The 17,507-nt window shown below is 42.0% G+C and overlaps 1 protein-coding gene across 1 annotated transcript in view; it reads right to left on the bottom strand.

The window, feature by feature from the left end:
- tecta (tectorin alpha) overlaps positions 1–17,507 on the bottom strand; it is a 47,359-nt gene that overhangs the window by 14,225 nt on the left and 15,627 nt on the right. Inside the window, exons 12-17 of the mRNA XM_088440940.1 lie at positions 15,317–15,956; positions 11,022–11,221; positions 9,718–10,098; positions 9,363–9,649; positions 7,686–7,966; positions 3,153–3,263 (exon numbers count right to left, since the gene is read on the bottom strand). Of these exons, the coding sequence (XP_088297066.1) occupies positions 3,153–3,263; positions 7,686–7,966; positions 9,363–9,649; positions 9,718–10,098; positions 11,022–11,221; positions 15,317–15,956 (1,900 nt within the window). The remainder of the gene's footprint in view (positions 1–3,152; positions 3,264–7,685; positions 7,967–9,362; positions 9,650–9,717; positions 10,099–11,021; positions 11,222–15,316; positions 15,957–17,507) is intronic.

The following is a 17,507-nucleotide window of genomic DNA, read 5'->3' as shown; positions in this document are numbered from 1 at the left end:
CTTCTAAGGTTGCTTTCACGGCAAGAAGCTCTCGGTTCCCAATGTCGTAGTTAACCTCGGCCGGAGTGAGGCGGCGGTAGTAGGAAGCACACAGGTGCGCAGGGAAGCGAAGTCGTTTGAGGCAGGAAAGGTGGCAGGACAGAGACCAGCTAAGAATGACTCCTGTCTCCCAGTTTATGTGAGGGTTGTGGAGACAGAGCCAGGGTAGGCCCAGGATCATTGGGATGTTTGGTTTGTTCAGTATGTGGAATTGGATTTTCTCCTTGTGGTTGCCAGACAGATGCATGGAGACGGGAACTGTCTGGTGTGTAATTAGCCCAAGAGGGCGGCCATTCAGGGCATAGGATGTTGACGAGTATGTGCAAGGCCAAGTTGGGTCACAAGCTCTCTGCTGATAATGTTTGAACCAGAACCCCCAGGAGATGTGTGGACGAAGGAGGAGGCGTTTTGAACGAAGGGACGGAAGAAGAGAGAGCTTGACCTTGCTGTAGCCCCTGATCTACGGCTGGGCTCCGGCTTTTACCGGACATGAAGCGACGTAGTGGTCCTTTTGACCACAAGAAAGGCGAAGGTTTCCCACGCGGCGTCGTTGCCGTTCGTCTGGAGTCAAAGTGGCGCGCCCAAGTTGCATGGGCTCAGCCTCAACCCCAGAGGGCGCTGGCGTGACAGGCAGTTGTTCTCTCTCTCTTTTGCTCGCGTCGGCGATGTTGAAGGCGGATATCTATGCGAGTTGCCAAGGCGACTATCTTGTCCAGGGTGGTGGGAAGGTCGTGGGAAACCAACTGATCCTTTAGACGACTAGACAGGCCGTGCAAGAAGGCATCTACGAGAGCCGGCTCGTTCCAGCGGTTTTGACTGGCTCTGGTCCGGAAGTCAATAGCGTAATCGGCTACTGATCTATTACCGTGCCGCAGCTCAAGCAGGCCTCTCCCCAGCTCAGCGCTGGCATAGCTGAGACCAAGAACTTTCTTGAGTTCCGCCGCGAACGTTTGGAAGGAAGTGCAAGCTAGAAACTGCTTCCTCCACTCTGCCGTTCCCAAAGCGGGCACGGCCAGTAATGTGATTTACGACAAACGCTACCTTTACTTGTTCGGAGGTGAACGTCCTTGGTTGGAGAGCGAACGTCAATGAGCAATTGGTCAAGAAGGCCTTGTACGTTTCAGGATAGCCCTCGTATTGTTCCGCAACTCCAACCTGGGGCTTGGGTGCTGGCGGAGAAGCCGAGCTGAAAGGAGATCGACGTGCCGGGTTCATTTCGTCTGGCCAGATTGTACTGACAAGGTTACTGGATGAAGGACCCAAGAGCACACACAGCTAGGTGGGTTTAGCAACTGAACGTTTATTTATCGCGAGATACTTGCTGAAATGGAGGCTGATGAGAGTGGCTTGCTGTGGGAGGACTGTCGGGGAAGCGGGACCGTGGCGGGCGATCGGTCGGGCAGAGACCGATGAGGGAGGGGCTCGAGCGGGGAGGTTGAATCGGCAGGCTAACGGGTGGTCGAGTTCAAGCAGGGTCGAAGTTCCAAGAATCAGATAAAGGTGGCAGGCAATCGGAGGGTCAGGAATACCCTCCCTACAGTGAAGCATGGTGGTGGCGGCATCATGCTATAGATGTTTTTCAGCAGCAAGAACAGCCAGATTCTTCAGGATAGAAGGAAAAGTAAAATATATACGTATCCCGTGTGAAAACCTGCTCCTGAGAACTCTTGACGTCAGACTGGGGCGAACGTTCATTTTTCAGCAGAATTACGATGTGAAGCAGACAGACGAGATAAATGAGTGGCTTTGGAGCTTGAGAATTACTGTAAAGAAGAATGGGCAGAAAGCCTAAAGGTAGGTGCGCCAAACTTGTGGCATCATATTCAAAAAGACTCAAATTGGTGCATCAAAAGCCGTCTCAACAAACTACTCAGCAAAGACTGTGAATATTTATGTACAGTCGATGTAATTTTTTCCTCTTTTATTTTTAATACATTCAGAAAATGTCCTTCCCCCACCCCCACGAAAAATTCAGTCGTAATGGGGTATTGCAGAATACAGAATACAGCTTTAAAGGTCTATTTTCGATTAACCTAAATGATGTTCAAAAGAAATTGAGTAACAACACCTCCCCCATATGTCATCAGTTTCATTTGAATGACCTACCCAGAACATTGAGTTGCAGTGAAATGGAATGAAATCCACCAGAAGCCACAAGAACTTTGTTTTAGCAGGAGCTAAAAGTTCCTGGCTTTGTTGGTGGAAAAAAGAATATTGATAACAACACAACAATGTTGTTTACTATTTGGTACTTGTTATTTGTTACATTACTATTTGTTACAGCGACAAAAAGCAAATGTTAAAATACAAACATCTTTTAACGATAAAACCACGAACCAAAAAAAAAGACGAACCAAAGCTCTAACCCAATGGAGATTTGTAGGCAACTGGCGAATTGAATTGCTGTGTTACTCATTACATCCCTATTAACCCCTGGGGGAAAGTTTGACTCAACTCAAAGGAAAAGTACACAACTTACAAAAAAAAAATTGTGTAGATCGGCAAAACACTCAACACAAACTTTCACTACGCCCTCCTGTCGTCCCTTCTAAATGCTTGCAAACGTGAAGTCAAGAGGTACACCATGCAGATGGCAAATTTAGCCCATGTCAAGCTCATTTACACCCAATACAAATGGGAAATATTGCAATTTTGGACATATTGAATGAACACCCAATGTTTTATGCATTTCCCCCGATTTTTGCATCAATCCTTTCAATGGCAACTCACGTATAGGGTGCAATAGAAATGTTTGTACTGAGACCCCAAAACCACCAGGCGGTGCGAGCAGACAACTGATGACATTTTCAAGCCTTTGAATGACTTCATTGAGTGGCTTAGCTTGACTCCTATAAGGCAAAGCTCTTGCTACACATTTTGGGACTTGTATTTGAGAAAAGGCTTTGATCAAAGAACTAAATGTTACAGGAAAGCTTTTGAGGGGTATTTTGAGGAGTTGAAAGTAATACTATATTTATATGTGACGATGTTATGACCCTTTCAAAGTCAGCCCAAAATGGGTGATAAAAGGGCCAGGTTAGTGAAAAATCCCCAGACACCCAGGGTTTAATGTGTATGTCTGAAATGGACAAATGCCAATATTACAACCTCACCTTCATGGCTGGCGGGCAACTCCGGACAACCACAAAGGTCACCACCATTCTCCAGCTCACATGTGAAGTTTGTGCAAGTCTCTGTTGCGCAGGGGTCGTAGATCCATTCTGCTAAAAAAATCATCCCCCGCACAATGTTAGCTGTCACACATAACCAGTGTTGGGAGTAATGCATTACAAAAGTAATGTAATTACAGTAATGCATTACTTTTGTCTGTAATGCGGCAGTAGTGTAATTATTTGCACACAAAAAAAAATTATATTCGATTTGTTACAAATGAGAGTAACGCAATGCATGACAATGCGTTTTAGCCTGAAAGTGCTGTGCCAGCTCCATTTACGCAACCCCCATAGCTACTACCGATTATATCAGGGGTGGGCAACTCCAGGCCTCGGGAGCCGGTGTCCTGCATGTTTTCCTGTTTTCTCTCTCAAACACACCTGAATCAAATGATTAGGATTATTCTCAAGCTCCAGCAGAGCTTGTTGATGAGCCTAATGGTTTAAATCAGGTGTTAGGGAAAGAAAACTGGAAAACATGCAGGACACCGGCCCTCGAGGGCTGGAGTTGCCCACCCCTGGATTATATGGTTTAGTGAGGTCCTCGGACCGGAGCCATCCCTGGTCAAAGCGGTGCGCCCAGAAGACAAACCAAAACTTGACTATCTAGAGGAAGTAAAAGTCGTAACAAGATTTCCGTGGGTGAACCTGCTGAAGGATCATTACTGGAGGTGTTTGTTTGTATTTGTTGACGGCGCGCCCAGCCCGCGCTTGGCGTTGGCAGCGGCGCCCCCTCCTCTCCTTGCCGTCCCATCCATTCCATCGCCACCCCCGCAACCTCACCGCCCGCCTAACTGGCGAGCCCCACTGCGCCTACTAAATCGCCTCTCGCCGCCGGTGCCAGCGCGGCCTTTTTTAAGTAACCCTTATCTGGAAAAGATCCAGAATGTTTACAGTAAGCCCCCAGTTTACGATAATTAATCTGTTCTGTGGTTCGGATCGCAACTTGAATTTGCCGTATGGCGGGCAATCCAAACATTTGTTAATTTGCTAATGCGTGTAAAATCCAGTGGTGGGCCGTTAGGTGGCCTAATACTGTATAACCTGACTTTATCATATCTATAATATAATAATATAATATTATATATTACGGGCGGCCGTGACTCCGGCAGTAGAAGCGGTGGTCTAATAACCGAAGGATCGGCTGTTAGATCCCCGCTCTGTCAGAGTCATGTGCTGTTGTGTCCTTGGGCAAGATGCTTCACCCAACTTGCCTCCAGTGGTTGGTCGGTATGGTGTGGTATGGAAGCCTCGCCTCTGTCAGTATGCCCTAGGGCAGCTGTGGCTACGCAACGTAGTTTACCACCACTGGTCTTACTGTGTGATAGTGCTGTGCTTTGAAAAGCGCCTTGGGTCTCGTGAAAGGCGCTGTATAAATGTAAGTATTATTATTATAATACATCAAATTCATTTTAAATTAATTTTTACTCTATCTATCTATCTATCTATCTATCTATCTATCTATCTATCTATCTATCTATCTATCTATATGTAAAATGATTCTCCATATTCTGTTCTTTTTGTGTCATATTATATCCATATGGCTACACTCCTACAAGTGGTGCAGTTTTTAGTGTAGAGTTTTTAGCCAGTTAGAATTCAGCTTACGCGTGTTGCCAGGCAGACTTCATGGCAGACTTCAGGTCTGCCTGAGCCTAGATTCGCTGGGCATTCGCTTTAACAGTTGAAGGCTTCTGAGCAGTGTTCAATGACATATTGCGTACGGGCCCATATTTTTGTAAGACAGCTGCAATAGCCAATCGACCCATAAAAACACCTTTATGAAACCTCACATAGAACGTGACGTAAGTGGACGATCACTGCAGGAAGGCCGAGCTATATTGATCAACCATGTTTACCGTTGGAAGTAGTTAAATAACGTTATTAAAAAAAAAAAACCGGAAAAAACATGTAGCTCAACCAGCTCACGTTAAAGCGAACCCAAAGAAGAACAAAATGGTAATTGAACCGGCGCAACTTTCAGCATTGGCGTCCATGTCACTACAAAAGGATTTATTATTAGAATGAAACGAGAAGACAAACTCTACAAGCAAATCATGGATGTCTTTCTGGGGGTGAATTAATATGTTTTTGTAATTTTATGTCATTCTTATACAATTGTCATGTTTGGTTGGGTTTGGTTGTTGTGAGTTTGTGGTATTTTGTTCATGTTTCTGTTCCACTCACGTCTGTCTTTATTGTCTGCGTACACTCTTGTTCAAGCTTGTCTGCTCTTGGTGGACTTCTTAAAACTTTGTGGGCAAATAATTTGTCATATTTGTTTATTATTATTCTTATTATTCTTATTATTACTTATTCTAAGTTTTAGCATGTATAATGATAAGTTCTAATTGCTGATGCGGGTTACTTGATGTTTAAATGCTCTGAGAAAAAAAAAATGTAGGTATATATATATATATATATATATATATATATATATATATATGATTTATTTACCTTTGAGCGACGTGACAAGCTTGTTAAGGCCATGTTCCCTAGTTAGGGTAGCCTAGGCTAGCCTACCCTTCTTCGTATCTTTTGATTATCTCCAGTTTTGTTTGTATATAAATCCTTTTCTTGTCACGTTCTGTCTGTCTTTGTTGTGTGATTTAGTTTTGTGTAGTATCAGTCATAGGTTCTCTGTGTTTCCCCCGCGTCTGTCGTGTCTGTGATTAGCCTCACCTGTTACCCATGTGTTCCAGCCTATTGTTTCCACCAGTCAGTTTTCCCCGCACCCTGTTGTTCCCAGGTGTCTTGCGTCTTAATTAGTTCTGTTAGTATTTAAGCCCCAGTGTTTTGCCCCGTCCCTTGTCGGGTCATTGTACGTCTTCCCTCCGCTGTCTTGCCTTGCGCTGCCCTGAACCCATCCTTCTCGTGTTGCCTCCCGTATCTTGTTGCCCCAGTAAGTTTGAGTTTAGCATTTTTGTTGTACTTTGTATTTTTTGGTTCTTTCCAACACTGCCTTTGTTTGTTATTAAATCAACCTCATTTGAGCCTCATCCCAGTCTGTCCTGCATCTTATTGGTTCCACCTGGTTTCCCACCTCCCACACCTCCTCAAGCCGCCATGTCCAATCTTGACACTTCTTACTTATCTCTTTAACATCAATAGCAATCTTGGGACTCATGGCTAATCAATTAAAGTTTGAATTCAGTCTTTAGCCAGCCATGTTTGTGCGCTGACCAATAGCAGACCAGCATCTTCAAGACTCCATGACGCCGACCAATAGTAGACCAGTATCTTAGCGAGTCGTGACGTCAACCAATAGCAGACCAGCATAGTTGTGACGTAGGGGGGGCCGAGTGTATAGACGTATGAGCGCACACTGACCACCATGTTGGCTGTGTAACGCACACTGACTGCCATTTAGATGTGTCATAAGGCGAAAGAAAAGACATAAAGAGGGGACAAGAAAAACGTCGCGGGTCATGTCATAAGGTGAAAAAAACGTAAGGCAGGGACATCTTAAACTGGGGGTCCACTACTTCCTATTCTTAGTATCTACTACGGCAGAGACGAATGTGGCAGCAGCAGACGGCAGGCCAATAGACAATCGAAGACAAGATGGACATACGCCCATTATTTTCAGTTCATCAGAGACAGGGACAAGAAGGATACCGTATATCGTTGGGTACGCTTTGTGCGGGAGACCTAAAAAGCTGTCCACTTCACGGAATAGGACCACTAATTTGACAAAGCATTTAGAGAGGTGCCACAGTAACGTTACGAGGTGAGGAGATTGGTTAGGAAATATGCTGCCGCTTTCCACAGTGGCTTCATCAGCATTTGGAAACCTTGTCACCAAGATCACTGTCACAACTGGCAATATTGAAAAGGTAAGCTATCATTAATTTTCATTGTACAACTATTATTAATAAGTCTTTTAACAGACATGGTAAATATGTATCAAGATGAAGTATACAAAACTCATGTTAAAGTTTAAACAGTACATTAAACACAATAACAATGATGTAGACTAGCTGTTAAAGTTAGCCCCACCGACACCATCTATTTTTGAAACATTTGTCCCTAACCTTGCTGACTGAATTTGAATAGTAACACTGATATTTCTTAACTGTTTGTGCCTACAGCATAAACAATGCATCACTATGCAATTAATCTAAGTAATAAAGGGATTAAAATACAAAAAAAAAAAATTTTGTGTCTTGTATTTAAAGGTTGACAATACAGAATAAATTATTTGTACTAGGTTTATGCTTAAACCAACCTTTCACTGGATGTGTAATGAGCGTAATGAGCTACATTTAGAAAGGCAAATCCATATTTCTAGTTATGGTGGTAAGAGTGATATAAAAGTAATGGAATAGTAGTGTAGTACATTACATTTCAAATACAGTATTATTGTAATTTATGACAGTAAAAAGTAATAAATGCTGCATTACAATTTTGAAATAACTTGCCCAACACTGCACATAACCAAACACACACAAGCTCACAGGCGGGGCTTCTTACAGCAATTCTCTTGGACGATCCACTTGGTGGTCAAGGCGCCCATGGAGCGGCAGGCTTCGGCGTAGGCGGCCAGCGAGCCGCACACTTGTGCACCGTGCCGGTTGTAGCAACCGTCCATATAGCAGGAGCGATAGAAAGGCCGCGGGTCCAGCAGGCCATGGCACGGCTGGAAGAAACCCTTGGGCTCCGTCAGCTTCAGGCACATGTCATCACGCTGCAGCGCCAGCACAGCTGCATTGTCGCATAACTGGGCCAGGGGCACGTACCGGGTCTCGTCGCACCTGGGGAGACATGGGATGATCCAAGCCAATGAAATGACATTTTCTTGTGTTTTGACCCTTCAATGTTTTCTCTTGGCGGCGATGAGAGTGCTTAGCACGTCCGCCTCACAGTTCAGAGCCCCGAGTTCAATTCCAGCTGGCTCTGGCCTCCCTGTGTGGAGCTTGCATGTTCTCCCCCATGCCCACTTGGGTTCTCCCTGGGCACTCCGGCTTTCTCCCACATTCCAAAAACATTCATGGAAGGTGTATCAGACACTCTAAATTGTCTTTAGGTGTGATTGGCTGCGTGAATGGTGATTCATCCTTGTGTGCCCTACAATTGTCAGGCAATCGTTTCAGGGTGTGCCCCATCTGATGCCCGTAGGCAGCTGGCCAGCGACCCAAGTGAAGATAAGTGGTGATAGAAAATGTATTTATGGATGGGTGGTTGTTATTCCCCAAATCGCCACTAGATAGAGCTCAAATTCCCTTCAATGCAGTTTACTGTGACTTAGGCACACCTACACTCTTTAATGCAGGAGGCACTAACATTTTTTTAAACTGAACGCTGCAGCAGATATAAGAGTTAACACCCCCTCGTTCGTCATGTTTTATATATTTATATATATATATATATATATATATATATATATATATATATATATATATATATAATTGACCCCCCCCCCCCTTTTTTACCTGTTTATACATGGTTCAGGTTAATCTAGAACAGATGTGCATCAAAGTGAACTGAAATAAAAAAGTCTATTCTTATTTAACTCATTAAGTCCCAATATTGACATTCAATCTCAAGTACTATTACAGTATATTTTTTTTTAATATATTTGGGTGAAGGAGGATATGAAAATATTGTAGCTTGCATTGAATCAGTGAGAGATAAGTGACAGTGACATCACCAAATTCTTAATTTCCCGCTTCTTTGGTTTGCTGTCTTCTATTTTGTCTACAGTAAGTGAAAAACATTGCTCTACTGAAATAGAATTAGTTGTAAAAATTATTTAAATAAGTGCCAGCTATTTCCAGACCCTCCACTAGCGTAGAATTGGACAAAGAACATGTAAAAGGTATTGAATGTCGAGACTCATTAAAGATGTGTAAATACGACTTTGGGATTGAATGAGTTACAAAGAACTTTCACAAGGGCTGGGGAGTGATATTTACCTGAGAGTAAAATAGTACATTTGTTTCAATAAGACATTCTAAGTATATTTAAGACGGAGAATTTTTGAGTGTGTTTTGCTAGTTTATACACAACTTATGTACCTGTTGGCTATTGGCTATTTTTAGATTCTCCTTTACCCTGGCGTTTCCCCCCAAAAAAGCCAAAACACCAGGGCCAATTATTTACATATTTTTTTGTGTCAGCCTGCCCTGTTGAGTTCGCCTCCTCACCCACCTGTCTTGCATGCCATTGGTCTTCCAGCTAAGGGCAAGTTCCAGAGCGCTGGTGGCCTCTCTCCCTGTGGAGGTGATGTAGTCGTCGCCAGGGTCACCGTTGAAGTTACCACACAGGCCGCACAGCTTGTCCTGTAGCCGCACGCCCATGCTGACGCTCAGTGTGTTGAAGCGGTTGTAGCGCACCCGGATATCTTGCGGTGAGTCGATGTCGATGAAACCCTCTGATGCCGACAGGCGTGTCATCAAACCAGTCACGAATGGCACTGACACCGGGGTGCCATTCACCTTCGCCAAAAACAGATTTTGAGTCTTGCTGCCACACGAAGAAATATGGCGCTCAACTAGATACCTACCTTAACCTCGGAGCCCGAAACGAGGATATTCTCTTCATTGATGTAGAGGTAGACATGGGAAATGGTGGTGAGATTAGGCGTGCTCCATTTGTCGAAATTGGCAATGAGCTGGAAGGAGAGGTCGGGCAGCTTGTGGCAGTTGGTGGACAGCACAAAGGAGCAAGAGGCGGGCAGGTGCAGCGAGGCACCGTCAAAGGTCTTGAAGACGCCACCGCCGGACACCATACACTGCTGGGAGCGTCGAGTGAAGCATCCGCGCACACCGTGGCGTAGGCCACACTCCTCGTCTGCCTTGCAGCGCCGCGGGTCGCACTGGACCAAGTTGCGGCCTATGCACTGGCAACGCTTGGAGCAATCATGATTCCAGAACAGCTGTTTGGGCTGCAAAACACAAACAAAGACAACAAAAACGTATTGCAATTTTCAGAATGCTGATTTAACTCAATCATTGTTGGTTCAGACAAAAAAAAATAATAAAAAGACCAAAAAAAAATCCCTTTTTTTGTCTGTCCATCCATCCATCCATTTTCTATAGCCACTTCTCACAAGGGTCGCAGGGTTGCTGGTGCCTATTCCAGCTGACTTGGGGCAGTAGGCTGGGGACATCCTGATCTGGTTGTACACCGGGATGAACAAGCATTCATGAACCCATCACTCCTAAGGACAATTTAGAGAGTCCAATACACCTGCCATGCATGTTTTTAGAGTGTGTTAGGAAGCCAAGGAGCCCAGAGAGTACGCACATGGGCTCAGGGAGAACACGCAAACTCTACATAGGAAGGCCACAGCCAGGTGGATTCCAACTCTGGTCCCTGTGAGGCGGACATGCCAAACGGTGCTATAATAACAATAATAATGCCTTCCATCTATATAGCGCCTTTCATGATATCCAAGGTGCTTTACAAAGCACAAGCACAATCACACAGTAACCAGTGGTGGTAAACTACATTGTGTAGCCACAGCTGCCCTGAGGCAGACAGGCAGAGGCGAGGCTGCCATATGGCCCCTCCAACCAGCTACTGGAGGCAAGGTGGGTGAAGTGTCTAGCCTAAGGACACAGCAGCACGTGACTCAGACAGAGTGGATATCGAAGAGCCGACCCTTCTGTTACGGCCGCCAGCCAGCCATTCTATGCTAATTGCTAATAATTTGATGTAGTTTTAGCAATTAGTTAAAAGCTTGAATCATTGCATGTAGTCATTTGATGTCACCTGCACTAACCCATCAAGTTCAGACTTGCGGTACCGCTCATCCATACAGACTAGTGACACGAACGGCCGTACGTTGCGGAGAGCCCCACTGACCTCGTAGTACTTGCTATCAGAGTAGCAGCCGCAGTCTTGAGGCAGGATGCAGCTCTTGCCATTGAGGAGATAGCCCTGGTCACAGTGACAGCCCTCGACACAGTCCTGGCTGCAGTCCCGCTGGGCACGAGCGGGGGCGCACTGGGGCGGGCAGACTGGCACGCATCTGGAGTAACGACTGTTTGACGGGCACCTCTGGACTAAGGTCAGGTGGGTGTGAGTGTCAAAAAGGTTGGTTTAAAGAAGAAATATACCCCTGAGACCCATCTTATTCATTTGTTTTTGGTCTCTATCTTTTGACTGACTGTCTACCCCACTAAGGCCAAGTGTGCTTAGCAAAAGATATCCTGAATGCAATCAACTCATTCAATCCCAAAGAAATATCCTTACATTTTTTCACGAGTCCAGACATTCATCCTAATTTTTTGGTTAAAGGAGGATTTAAAAGCTGCTGGTACTAAATTAATTTAATGATCCAATTCCTTGAGGTAATTACTGACTTTAGTACATAACTAAATGATTACTTTAGTACCTAGTTATCCAATCCAATCCAATCCAACTTTATTTGTCAAACACTTTAAAACAAACACAGCTGACCAAAGTGCTGTACGGAAAAATAAAAACATCGTAAAAACAGACACAACAGCTCAAAGACATAAACGCTAAATCTGATAAGACAAAATGAGTAAGGGTAAAAAAATTATGCAATTATCAAGAGTAAGAAATAACTTTAGATAACTTTAGATAACTTTAGATAACTTTACATAATTACTTAACTGATTTTAGTACCAGGCATTTCTATACCCTTTTTTAGCCAAATAATAATAATAACAATAATAGTAAAAAGTAAAAAAAAAAAAAAAAAAAAAAAAAAGTAAATTTACTTATTAAATATTTTAGAGAATTACTGACTTATCAAAAATAATGAATGATCTTAGTTCCTAATAACCTAAAATAATTGATTACTTTAATACTTGATTAGATATCTAAAGTAATTACTTAATTTTAGTACCAGGGATTTTTAAACCCCTGTAAATTTAGTAATTGATTATTTTAAGTAATTACTGACTTTATCTAAATTAATTGATTACTTTAGTACCTAATTGCCTAAAATAATCGAGTAATTTCATCCTTAATTATCTAAGGTAATTAATTAATTTTAGTACTAGGCCATGTTCCCTCGAATTTTCAATGCGTCTGAGTATTCACACAAACTCCCTGAGGAGAATAATGACCAAGGAGGGGGGGAATATCTTTGGGGTACTTACCCCATCATTTATGCTCCTAAAGTGACCTGTATCACATATTTATGAAGGGATAGCTGAGGTGAAAAGCGTCGTCCAGGATCAATACAGGAGAAAGACGCATCTACGATTGACATGTTTGTAGGAGCCAATTCACAGCATTTGGAAATATTATTGGTTTTGATCCCGAAAACAGAGTAACTTTAAATTTCCATTTTTGTAATGGCCAAGAGCTCGAATGTTATTTATCTGTTTGTTGGTTGTTTTGGCTCACGGCCCAATGGACATTTATGTTATTGCCCCTTTTAGGCAGGAAGAGAGGTGCATAATACTGGCCCTTTATTATAGCGTTATATTACAGGGACAGTTGAGATTGATTCCAGATTAGAGAACGCGGTTTCTTTACCATAATGTTTGCCTTTTATTTGAAGTGTTTTTGTTTGAAGGGCTTTGGAAATACTATGGAAATCAATTTATGTTTTAATTGAATCAAAGATAGCCCTGTGGATTTTTTAAAAATGTATATATTGTGTTTGAACCAGGGTAAGCATACAAGTAAACCAGACAGCCCGAAGTCTCAACCCGCACAATGCTGCCAAACAAATTACAACTATTTTTGTTCGTTTTCAACAAGTTCGTTATAAGTGTTTTAGACATGACAGTGTAATGTATATTGAACTTGTCACCATGGCAATAAATGAGCCACGTTGGGAAAAAGAAAAAAAATCTCACCCGCTTTCACTACTTATTCTTTTTGCATATACTCCGACAGCCATTCCCTCTAATAAGAAATGCATTTCTTTTTTACTTTGGCTTGGTGAGTGGATGTGTCGCTGCTCATTCGTTTCGCGAGGAAAAGGGGTTAGCTTTTGCGACTCTTAACTCTACACGTCACTGTTGTTAGCTAGCTAACCTGCATGGGGTGTGTATGCAGGTAACCGCAAAGCTGCATAAGCCAGCGCCGTGTTGAAGCGAATTCCCTGGCTTTTGGCGAAGGCAGATTTCACACAGCAAAGTGACACAAGTTAGCTGAATTCTAATAGGCTAAAAACTCTTAACATAAAATGAGAGCACTGCAAGGAGAGTAACCAAATGGATATAAATGATACAAAACAGAAATATGAAGGAACAGAATATGGAGAATAATTTTATATATAAAATACATATTTTTAGTAAATATAAAGGTAAAATGAAATTACTTTTATTAGTATAGTTTTTATAATTATTATAGTTTGTTATAGTTATGGTAATATCAGGTTATTTTAAGATAGCAGAGAAGGCCTTGCTGGCCCTGACGGGCCACTACTGACACAGATACCGCACTGATTTTAGTACCAGGCATGTCTAGACCCTTCTTTAGCCAAATACTTGAAATTAAAATTAAAAAAGTACACGTAGTAATCAATTACCGTATTTTCTGCACTATAAGGTGCACCTAAAAGACTTAATTTTTTTTTAAAAAGCTGATGGTGCGCCTTATAATCAGGTGCGCCTTACATATGGATCAATATTTAGATTGGGATTCGTAGGTGGGGAATGAACTGATAAAGTAAACTTTACCTGTTTCTTTTGTGTGTTTACAGTTCAACAAGGTTGGTCATATTGGCATTGAGTTGTTATGCTATTGAGAGTTTAGTTATTGCTATTACTTTGAGTATGACTATATTGTGATTGAAAACGTTTAAAAATATGTCATAAATTGAGGGTGCGCCTTGTAATCCGGTGCGCCTTATATATGGAAAAAGTTTTAGAATATGTCATTAATTGAGGGTGCGCCTTATAATCCGATGTGCCTTATAGTGCGGAAAATACGGTACTTTAGGTAATAAAATAATGGATTACTTTATTACTCATCTAAATGTATCAATTACTTAATTCATTTAAGTACCAGGTAGGTCAGGACACTTATCTAAATACGTGAAAAAGAAAAGAAGTAAATTTAGTAATCAGTTACTTTAGGTAATTACATTAGTGCCGAAATTGATTACTTTAGACAATTGTCTAAAAAGTCATTATTTAGTACCTACTTACCTAAAATAATCAATTATTTTAATTACTTTAACACCAGGCATTTCTGACCCTTATTTAGCCAAATACTAAAACCCCCCCCCCCCCCCCCCCAAAGTAAATTTAGCAATCAATTACTTAGGTAATTACTGACTTAATTACCTAAATAATCTAAATAACTAATAAACAATCAATTACTTCAGATAATTACTGACTTTAGTACCTAAAGTAACACATTACTTTAGTACCTACTTACCTATATTAATCAATTACTTTAATACTTATCTAAAGTAATCAATTACTTAATTTTAGTCCCAGGCATTTCTGACCCTTATTTAGCCAAATACTTGAACCCCCTGTGAAAGGAATAATATATTAGGTTGTTATCATTATGAGTTTATTTCTTGTCTAGAATAGTGTGCATTGCTAGCCATCTATGCAGTCCTAGTTCATCTCACCCCGGTCTTTAGATAAAGCTGTTGATGCAAGAGTGTGAGAACTAGGACATTGGCCCAGCTGTTGGCGGCGCCCGTCTGGCTCTTTTTGTTGTGTCTTGTAACGTGCAATGCTTTGCTGAATGAATAAAAAGCACAAGGACGGTTGGGCTTCGAATGCTTTTGGCAAGCATTAGAGTGAAAGCCAAGCCTTCCCCTTACCGACAAAAAAAAGTAAATCTTGGTTGATTTGAGTTACTATTTTGCTGTGCTTAGCAGCTGGGCTTGTCTTAGTCTTCTTTTAAAGATTTCTAGAGATTTAATTATCTAACGTAATTAATGACTTAATTCTTTTCAGTACCAGGTATTTTTTTAACCCTTCTTTAGCCAAATACTTGAAATTTTTTCCAATGCAAGACCTTGATTGAAAATATGAAAAAGATGCCTTTCTGATTGAATGAGTCTACTTTACTTGTCTTTTTGAAACAAAATGGACACAGAGGACACAAATGAAAAGACTGGATCTCAAGAGGATACTTAGAATATTTTTGTTTTAGAATGAATATTCTGAGAAGAAATAAGCAAGAGGATTACTGCGAATATTGCTCACCACACTGCGCATGGCCCCTCCATCCCAGGGTTGGCACCCCTTGCATCTGACAGGTGGTGGCGTAGGCCTGCAGCCAGCTGCAAATGGTTTCCTGAGCACCCCCGTCCAAGCAGATGTCACGCAGGCAGCTTTGGTAAAAGAACTCCGGCTTCATCTTGCTGTGACAACGTGCAAACACGCCCTCTCGATCCGCCATCAGGCCACATAACCTCGCTGCCTCTGGCTCGGCAAACACGTGGAGACCGTCCCGCAGACGCAAGCGGAGTTGGGAAGTTTGGTTGTCGTCCATGTCGCCGTTGTCGTTGACCAAAACAATTGTGCTATCGTCCAGCAAGTTTTTTACCGGGCCACATTTTGGGCAGGAGTCACCGCAGCCCACCTGGCAGAAAGCGTCCTTCTCAGCCCAGGTTGCACCCCAGTTGTCAACGCTATAAATGGGTGAGGCTGAGGGCAAGCCCGCACAGAGTCCGCAGGACGCGTTGTAGAGGTGATGCGGTAAAGTCAACAGGAGAAGGGTATTCCAGTCAAATACAACCTTGAGGCCGAAGTCCGTCTCCAGGATGAGCAGCGTACCCAAAGTGAAAATGGTGACCTTCCCTTGTCCCAGCTTCACAGGGACATACAAGCGCTCCTTATTCACCTAAATGAAGAAAAATCATGAGCTTTTCAAACTGAGAATCAGTTATTTTAAATCATTGCGTCACTCATGGCTCCAAGAACTTTGAACAAGCGTTTGGGTAGTTGATTCAACATTATTTTGGGAGGTGTTGTGCAGATGTTAGTTTGTGTCTCCCAGAAACATAAGACTATTCATTTGTGTCCACTGTAGTATCCACATTTGGTTTTGATCTATAGCTCATTTGTGCTAAACTACTAATTCTTAGTGGGCTTAGTAGAGGACATCTTGGTCTTTCCAATGTAATCTCATGTTTGGGTGGGATACAATTACCTTTGGTGTCTTGCTGAGACTGTAGTATATTTTAAACCGATGGGCAGGCACCACATTTGGCAGAGGTGGACTAAGACATGCAATTTGAGTAGAATAGGAGGAGATACATTTTAGAGGGTTTTTAAGTTGATTGTGCTTGTCATCTTGACCTCATGAAAGCCTGCTTTTAACATCAGCAGTATGAAACAACAGAATAAAATATTTTTCCAACCAAGATGCCTGATTTTGAGAGGTCTTCATTTTCATCACCAACCAGCACTGACCGTCAGCGGATTCCGGAAACCCGGCTGGGCCAACACTACCACAAGCGTTAAAGAAATTCACCACAAGACAAAATAGTCACAACAGTGAACACATTTGAATAAGCTGGGCCTCAGCAGGTATGTAAAAGCAATACATGGTAATGTACCAGCTTCAATACGTTTGGTAAGGCAAGCAAGATAGTATTTTTTATTTGCTAAGTCATGATTTAAAACACATGTACCGCACCCAACAGTGTCAGGTATCTTTTCAATCTTAACTGTCCCGAAAATGTTAAGCTAACCGCAGCAAGAAATATTCAAGCTATTCTCAACATTAACACGCCGCTAACACTGTGAGAAGGCCAAGTTCCATATAAACCTGACCTTTCCCAATGACAGAGGAACATTTTTTAAATTTTTATTTTAAATGATCTCCCAACAGCGTGTCACACAGTAGTGGCTAAATCGTTAGCAGCTAGCGCAAGAAGAGGCGGGCAAAGCTACATGCTAGCATGCAAGTGGCTAATAGCATTTAACAGCCCCATACTCTGTCACGAGCTGTCAAAGGCAGATTGAAAATGTAAATGACTTAAGTAATAAAGTTGTTGTTTTGGATAGAAAAAAATATCACTGGTTGTGGCTTTTTATTTGACTTTGTTTCATAAACCAATTGGTCATTTGTCTCACATCTCATTACTGTTTCTAAAATACCTGCTGCTACAAAGTTTGAATTTAGGTAAAATTTAGGTTGCTCTAAAAAAATATTTATAATTATTTTAAATTTATTTCATTATCAAGAGGAAACTTTTTTTTGTCTTCTACAATACCTGCTGCGACAAAGTTTGAATTTAGGTAAAATTTAGGTTGCTCTAAAAAACATTTATAATTATTTTATATTTATTTGTATTTATTTCATTATTAAGATGAAACGTTTTTTTGTCTTCTGTATATTAAAATGTTCTTTAACCAAGCAGAACATTTTTATCTTAATTTGAGCCGA

Source organism: Hippichthys cyanospilos, chromosome 18 (genome assembly GCF_059441005.1).
Source record: "Hippichthys cyanospilos isolate Australia breed blue-spotted pipefish chromosome 18, RoL_Hcya_1.0, whole genome shotgun sequence".
Lineage (NCBI taxonomy): Eukaryota > Metazoa > Chordata > Actinopteri > Syngnathiformes > Syngnathidae > Hippichthys > Hippichthys cyanospilos.
The sequence above is the reverse complement of the archived record's forward strand: the minus strand, read 5'-3'. Positions and strand labels throughout refer to the sequence as shown.